The sequence below is a fragment of the Lytechinus variegatus genome, chromosome 10, assembly GCF_018143015.1.
Source record: "Lytechinus variegatus isolate NC3 chromosome 10, Lvar_3.0, whole genome shotgun sequence".
Taxonomy (NCBI): Eukaryota; Metazoa; Echinodermata; class Echinoidea; order Temnopleuroida; family Toxopneustidae; genus Lytechinus; species Lytechinus variegatus.
In genome coordinates, this window is record NC_054749.1 from 13,849,551 (window position 1) to 13,858,321 (window position 8,771).

Consider the following 8,771-nt stretch of genomic DNA (forward strand, 5'->3'; position numbering starts at 1 on the left):
TGAAGAAAGAGCCAAACACCGACTGATTCCATCATTGCAAAATGCAGAGTGAAAAGACGATGATTTTTTTACGCACAACTTTTTGATTAGAGGATGATTTGGAAATAATGACATTTCTCTATGTCGGTCTGTATAGAGAAAGAGATTTGAAAATAACATATAGAAATAAAAATCGAAGATTACAGAGGAAAGAAAGAGATATGAGAGAAAAAAGAGAGCGAAAGTAGGGGAGAGGGAGAGGAAGAAAAATAAGGGAAAGGGGAGAGGATTGAGAAATATATTTAAATAGGATTTTTGTGAAGGGGATGACGACATGGCATGATCGTCTTGCCCTTTAAACACAGACTTCACCAATTTGTTCTATCGGGAAAAAATCTTTAAAATTGATGTTGTTGTTCAAAATACACAGTGTAAAAATCATTGTATTTTCAAAGATTTGCTCACCTTTTTTCATAAGAATTGTATTCATGTTCATAAGTTCGATTGCGTGTACGGGGTCTATAGTCATAGAAAATGTGAAAACAATTTAGTGATTGATTTGTGCGTTCATACAGCCTCTGATCATTAAGTTATTCAGGATATTCCAAGTTACAATATCGTTCTTTCTCTGTTTTCTTTCTACCATCCTTTCCTATATACAGCAGAGGCCGGGTGTCATTCGATAAATAATATGTTACGAGCTCTACAGGATGAAACTCACAGAAGTAAGTATACGATCAAAATTAATAATAACCAGGGTTTTTTGTTTTGTTTTAGCTCTTAACTCACCTTTATAAATCGCCCCACACTCTAAAACATAATTCTTGTTATAAATATCGAAATAGATGAAATAGGCGTCGTTGCATGAAAACTGCAACACACATTGTAGTTTAGTTTTTCTTTGGGCTATAATCACTTTAATTCCTCTCTGCATTCTCTCACCGATTGTTATATCTTCTTTCATTTACAAAAGATGCAAACTTGCCTACTTTTCATCTCTCTCTCTCCTCTGTCCGTTCTTGTTTGAATCTTTCTCACCCTCGCTCTCTCTTTTCTCACTCTCTCCCCCCACCACCCCCCCTCTCTCTCTCTCTCACACACACACACACCCATCCAAACACACACTACTCTCTTCCTCTCTTTGAATTCTACTCCTCTCTTTCTCCCTCCCTTGGGTTTCTGTGCCTCTCTATACACCTATCCATCCATCAATATATCTATCTCCATCCATCCAACCATCTATCTATCTGTCTGTCTGTCTGTCTGCATCTATCTATATATCTATCTATCTGTCTGTCTGTTTGTATCTATCTGTCTGTCTCTCTATCTCTATCTATCTATATATCTGCCTGTCTGTCTATCTATCTACTTGTCTGTCTATCTATCTATCTATATGTCTATCTATCTATCTTTATCTTTCTCGTGTTCCTTCCCTCTGCCTCCCAATCCTCTCTACTTCCCTTTCTTTTCCCTCCAAGTCTTCCTACTCCCCCCCCCCATCTCTACCATTATGTCTCTTATGTCAAGATATAAGCTATTGAAATAATATTCTACACGACTGGCTGTGGCTTGACATAAACTTCATATAAAAGTTCCATTGCAACAACTACATGTACATTCATTTTGAAATTCAAAATGCTTAATGCTCTTCTCAAGCCATGTACATACGATTCTGAACAGAGTACAATCACAATAACGCATTATTTAAGGGAAGATTACTTTCAATGGCAACTGACTTAAGATGTACATTTATTCAATTCTTAATTCTGACCGGATTCCCTCTTTATTTTCTAATTTCTTTTATCATGCACTCATCATTATATTGAATTATTACTAACGCATGACTGGCTATGCATCCGGTAAATATGCCATGCGTCCGGTATTAATACTTATGTATGGCAAATTTACCGGATGCGTGGCTAGCCATGCGTCGGTAATTACTCATTCATGGTTGTAAACAAATTGATGTTTAGCAAAAAGAATTCCACCATTCTATAAAACAAATGATACACAGGTTTGTTCGTGCATCGGTAGGACTAGTGAGCATGCGGTAACTATGGAAACTAGTCTAAACTCAATCGGCTGCGCCTCGTGGGTTTAACAAACAGATCCATAGTTACCTTATGCTCACAAAACATACCGATGCACTCGCATCTGTACATCACAGTATCAAAGGTAACTTGGAGGCAATAACGAAGAGCAAATTTTTTATGTAAGTTATCAAAATGACATACTTAATTTAAGTTATCAAAATAGTATTATCACCTACGTATAGTAAATTTCATATTTCTTTGGAACTTTAGGGTTACAAGTCGGTGTGAATTCTATTGCGTTATGTAAAATGGATATCAAGTTCTATGCAGATGCTTCCTAATATAAACAGTTGGGTAAAATAATGCTTATTGTCTCGCCCAAAGGAGGTGAAGGCGAGACTTAGGGATCCAAATGTCATCCGTTCGTCGTCCGTCCGTCACAAACATAATTGGGACCTTTCGCAATCCTCACGGACGCTAATATTAGGGTCCCCTAACACAAAAGTTAACGCTTAATCATACACTTGATTTTTAAGATTGATTGTGCATTATAATCAATAGAAAAAAAAAACTGCTCAACAATCAATGTGTTGTGTTACAGGGGGGGGTTACAGGCCCTACAGAGCTGTTTTTCGTGTGCAAAATCCTTTTCCGCGACACCCGCACCATACATGCATGTATATTACGACTGATGGCTGGAGATATTCGAAATGCAGGACCTAAAATAGATTATGACACGGATAAGAAAGTGGTTTTTCAAACAAATCGAGTACATATTGAATGAGGAAAAACTTACTGAATGAAGGCTTAGATTTAGATCATTACAGTCCATCGAATCGATATTGCATTTAATGTGGATTATTGGTGGATCACTGGCAATTGATTTCATGGGTCAGAGCAACCTCTCCAGCCGAACATTTCGCATGCGTTGATATGTATACAGCATATACAATACGTTTGAACTCGTTTCTTTTTGTTTCTTTTGTTAGCTCCTTCTACACAAACGATATGCCTCTCGCACACGATGTAATGGGCATTATGTTTTACTCTCCCCAGAAATGGGGGATTAGATTCAAATTCCGGGCGACCACTTCCATTGAGGCACGACCATGGGGCTTTGAAAAGTACCCTAAACAAGGGAAGCAATTCTTTTCCAGATTATGAAAATGCATCTCTTAACAAGTATTTGGCTTGTGAAGCCCTACAAGTATTGGATATTTCATATCCCCTTTTTCAGCATTTTAATCATCGTTTTGACACCCTTATAACGTTACATAGGCCTATACGTAACGTACCTGCCCACTCTGTCCCCTTTTACGCGTGGTCGCCCCTGGTATCCACCAATCAATGGAAGTAAGCCCCCGGGCGGCCTCTCGAGCTCTAAGAGAGGAGTAAAATGTGGCTTTGGAAAGTCGTCCTCAATCGGATATATCGCTGTCACCATAGTAGCAACTAGAATTTTTTACACGAAACGCATATTGAATGTTTCCGTCGCAGATGCGAAACGAAAAAAAATCTCATGTCACACAAGTTGCATTGCAGGACAGAGTTTTACGACCATGATGACGGGCCCAAAAAGTCTCTTCCAAAATCAACTCCCGTCGTAAATAAGCGTGCGCGTCCTCAAACGAAAGGTCGGGAGTGACACATAACTCCACAACCGTAAGCCGCTTTTCAACCAAACTTGGATGGTAGATGGATTTGGGGGACCTGCAAATTATGCTGCAGTCGGATATCACATAGTAAGGTCAATTTTCAGGTCAACGTTAAATTTTTCACGCAAGATTCTCTTATGACACCTAACTCCGCAACCGTAAGTCGCTTTTCAACCAAACTTGGAAGGTAGATGGGGGATTCGCATGTTATGCTGCAGTCGGATATCACATGATAAGGTCAAAGGTCATTTTAAGGTTAACGTTAAAGTTTACATGCAAGACTCTCTTATGACACATAACTCCGCAACCGTAAGTCTCTTTTCAACCAAACTTGGATGGTAGATGAACTTGGGTTCCTGCATGTTATGCTGCAGTTGGAGGTCACATGGTAAGGTCAAAGGTCATTTTCAGGTCAACATTAAAGTTTATGTGCAAGGCTCTTATGTCAAGTGTTATTCCATCCCAGTCATTTTACAATGAAGTTTTAATACAATTCTGTTGCGTGCCCTCGCATTTCTGGTTAAGTGGGCGAGACACAAAATCGCTTTTGCCTTGTTTTTGTCTGATTTAATTTTATTCTTTGTTTTTTCTTTGTATTATCTAGCCTTCTTCCAATCGCTAGGAGCATTTGAAGTTATAAGTACAGCAGCAACGTTTACTGGATGCACGGTAGCCATAATAGCCATGTTACACCAGCAACCCTTAGCTATGTTAGTCGCGGGATTTACCATGCTATTTTCAGGTTTGTATATTTTCTGTTATTTACACCGTGGATGCGAGCGTGTGACCTGGGGGGGGGGTATACATGTCTTCGGGGCCTCGTTTCCTAAAGCTTCTAATATGTGATGACTAACTTGTTGGATGACGGGAAAAAAAGAGAGAAATTGTTAGACCATGTGATAACAACAAGAAAAAGTCCAAAGATTACAAGAACATTAGGAGAAGTAAAAAAAAGTATTTTTATAATCAGTTTCAATTATTCAAAAATGATATACAAAATTCCTGGAAAATAATTAAGAATGTTTTGCATGGTAATTCAAAAAAATCTATTGTTTCAAAAATAAATGTTGATGGCGAATTTATAGAAATCCACTTACTTTGGCAAACATTTTCAATAATTATTTTTCCAGTATAGGCCCAAATCTTGCCGGACTCATTCCAGACTATACAAAACACTTTACTGATTTTCTTCATGACCCCAACCCAAATTCATTATATTTTTCTACTACAGATGAGGCAGAAATTGCGGATATAATTCATGGCTTTAAAATAAGCAAAGCTCGGGGCATGATGGCATCAATAACATTTTGTTAAACAAAAATTGTAATACCATTGTTAAACCCTTGGCATATATCTATAATTTATGTATGTCTACTGGGATTGTTCCTTCAACTCTGAAACTAGCTCGGGTTATACCTGTATTTAAAAAAGGTGACAGTACTGCATGCGTTAGGTAATTATCGACCCATATCACTGCTGACCTGTTTGTCTAAAGTACTTGAAAAATTGATATTTGTTTGGACGACTAAATTCTTTAATTTGCATGACTTATTTTATCCCTTGCAATTTGGTTTTCATGAAAATCATAATACTACACATGCATTGTTAACAATAGTTGATAAGATTGCCAGCGGAATCGACAAGTTTCATCATACTGTTGGAGTGTTCCTGGACTTCTCCGAGGCTTTTGATACCATTAATCATGAAATTTTATTACACAAAATTAATTAATATGGAATCAGGGGAATAGCCTTGGAGTGGTTCAGGAACTACCTAGACAATAGAAAACAATTTGTCTCTGTCGAAAACTTTAACTCCGAAACAAAACTTGTTACTTGTGGGGTTCCGCAAGGCTCTATTTTGTGTCCCCTACCTTTTCTTATATACATAAATGATTTTTGTAAGTCCTCCAATAATTTATCCTTTATTCTGTTTGCTGACGATTTTAATATTTTTTCTCCCGTAAGGATCCACGCAATTTGCTTGCCACCATTAATCACGAACTAGTCCATGTCTCTGAATGGATCAAAGCTAATAAATTATCCCTTAATCTAAAAAACAGCTTATATGCTCTTTAGTAATATCATAGATGAACTTCCAGGTAATATAATTTTCAAAAATACTAATTAACAAAGATTTGGCAGTACTAAATTTCTTGGGGTAACTATTGATGATAATCTCTCCTGGAAATAACACGTAGATCACATTTGTAAAATTATTTCGAGAAACATTGGTATCATAAACAAAGTAAATTTTTTCTTTCCCCACTCATATACTATTTAATTTGTATTCAACTTTGATCCTGCCTCATTTAAACTATGGTATAACTGCATGGAGGTATTGTGCTGACTGCCACCTGAACAGAATTTTACTTTTGCAGAAAAAGGCTATTCGTATTATTTGTCATGCTGATTTTCGTTCACACACTGACGAACTTTTCTATCAATATAATATTTGGAAGATTGGTGACTTGTATCGATACAATCTCGGAAACTCGGGAAACTCATGTATAGTTTAGATAAAAATGAACTTCCAAATATGTTTTATTCCATGTTTACTAAAAATGTCGATATTCATCATTATCCATCTAGGTCCGCCGGGCTCTTTCATCCACCAAGAGCTAGAACCATCCTCTTGAATAAAACATTTATTTTTACAGGTATCAAACTATGGAACTCCCTTATAGAATCATTACGTAACAAACCAACACATTTAAGTTTCATTCGAGGGTCAAAGAAAATTTTTATCCTTGGGTATAAACCCCAGAACTCAAACATTTCTGTGTAAGCAGCTACCACCTCTTTTGTTCTTCTTCCCTTCTTATTTTCTTCCTTCTTCTCATTCTCCCTCTCCTCTCACATTTCTTTTTTTTTCTCTCTCTCTTCCTATCATTTTAATGTCTAGTTCTATTGATTTTATAATCTTTCTGTCCGTCTACGTTTTGTAGTGTGTTTTGTTTTGTTTCTTTTCCTTTCTTTTTTGCTGTCTTGTCCTGTTCTATTTGTTTTTGTTTGTGTGTGTGCGCCGTTTTTGTTTTTGTATTTGTTTTGTTTTTAGTATTCGTCCTGTCTTGTCCAAGATTAGTGATTGTCTGTTCACACACTCCTGAACTCAGGTTTGTTTGGGATATTTTTATACAGCAGGGGTATGATATAATATTTTTTTCTGTTAATTGTAACTTAGTGAGTGAACATGAAAAGCTTGACCCCATTGGTATTCTTTTTCATTGAACAACCCTTTTTAATTTACGAATTGAATTTCATTGATCAAAGATATACTTTAATTAACTATTTATTGCAGGGAACCCATACTAACAAGCTTTGCTTTCCAGTGTTTTTTTTTTCATTTCTGTATATGATATTTCTGTGTCATGCTTTACATTGTAACTTTTGTTAAATTTTGGAATGAAAAAGAATAAATGCAATCAATCAATTTCTGATCGTTGCAGGTCTCTTTATGCTGGTGGGGCATCTGATGATGTTGACAGCCCACCAAGAAACGGGCGACATGGACAACGTATCCCTCTTCAAGGACGTCTCCTCGTCCCGCTACGGTTGGTCCTTCGTGGTCGCCTGGATATCCTTCATCCTGTGCGTCACGGCCGGCATCACCGACTTCCTCGTCTACCGCAACTTCCGGAAGATCACGGATGAGCTTCACAACACGCCCTCTCGCGTCAAGTACATGCAAAGACAAACACCCGTCAACATCGGTCCAACGATATGAAATGTTACACCAGAATATTCGTTGTTTATATAGGAATGTAGAGCCATGCATGGTCGGTATTTTTTATGAGATAGGCCGACCTTTGTATTTTTTATAAAATCAGATTGACCCAAACGATTCTCATGGTAATTGAGAGATACCATGATCTTGTGCAAACAATCCTTTTTGAATATGGATTATGTGCAAAGTTTTTTATGAGAAATTTTGTGTATATATGATATTGAATCTCTGAAAACATAATTATCTTCGATAAAGACGCCATATAACTTGAGGAAGAGCAGCATTTTTTAGTTTATGAAATGAAAGGAGATGGTTAACAAATAAATATTGCTTGAAGGATACTGAATATATGAATTGAAATATTTTTTTAAGACATTAAATGTAGAAATCGTTCAGACTGTAGAGTAAAGTATTAATGATTTTAGATAAGGGTTTTCTTTAAAAAGCAATCTAAGTCCTCACTGAGTGTTGGTGGTTTATTGTGATACAGGTTGACCGGATAGTGAGACTGAAACTTAAGTGCCTTACCATAAGTTACTGGGCAAATTAAAACATGAAAGAATATGGATGTCAGAATAAAAATTTATTCAATATAATTATTATTTGGGGACCTTTCTAAATATAAATATTTGGGGGGACCTTCCTAATAATAACATAAATCCCCCAGAAAAAAACACTTTGCACGCTAAACTCTATACCCCCGCTCCATATGCTCATATCGAAACGGAATATGTTGGTATCATAAATCATAATTCAAATAGATATATTCAAATAGTATATGCATGCAGGAAGATGAAGCTGAACGTAATCCCTTAAAAATATGTGATTGTCAAAACCAGTTTCCCAAGCTTGAAGGTGTTGGTATGGTTGGCTATAGTAACGATTAATAATAATAGGCATTTTATATAGCGCCATCTATCTAGAAATAATCTATTCCGAGGCACAGTGTTTATTATTTTTATTACCCCGACTTTAGCTCGAGCTGCCTTTCAGCGCTCAGCGCATTCAAGGAATTAATCCTGCCGGGTACCCATGTACCTCACCTGGGTTGAGTGCAGCACAATGTGTGGATAAATTTCTTACTTAAGGAAATTACGCCATGGCTGGGATTCGAACTCACGACCCTCTGTTTCATTGTCAGAAGACTAATCTGCTGGGTCACAACACTCCACGCTATGAAGGGGGATTATGGTAGGGGAGATACACTATTAACTTGCCACCTTATACATCGATCGATCAATTAAGTAAGTGTGTCAACTCTCAAACTGCCCAAATTGACCTCATAATTATTTTCATTTTGTTATTCTGGTCAGACATTCTCCCTCCCCCTCTTAATCAATTTGAATTAGGCCTGGGTTACACCGGAACCGAATCGACT

General features: G+C 37.0%; 1 protein-coding gene across 1 annotated transcript; it reads left to right on the forward strand.

Annotated features, from left to right (window-relative positions):
• The first annotated feature begins 638 nt into the window (after positions 1-638).
• Positions 639-8,343, forward strand: LOC121422831 (germ cell-specific gene 1 protein-like). The gene is made up of 3 exons (XM_041618044.1): positions 639-704; positions 4,272-4,409; positions 7,116-8,343. Exons 1-3 carry the CDS (start codon positions 671-673, stop codon positions 7,391-7,393), a joined length of 450 nt encoding a protein of 149 aa, XP_041473978.1. The 5' UTR covers positions 639-670; the 3' UTR covers positions 7,394-8,343.
• Positions 8,344-8,771: the final 428 nt, after the last annotated feature.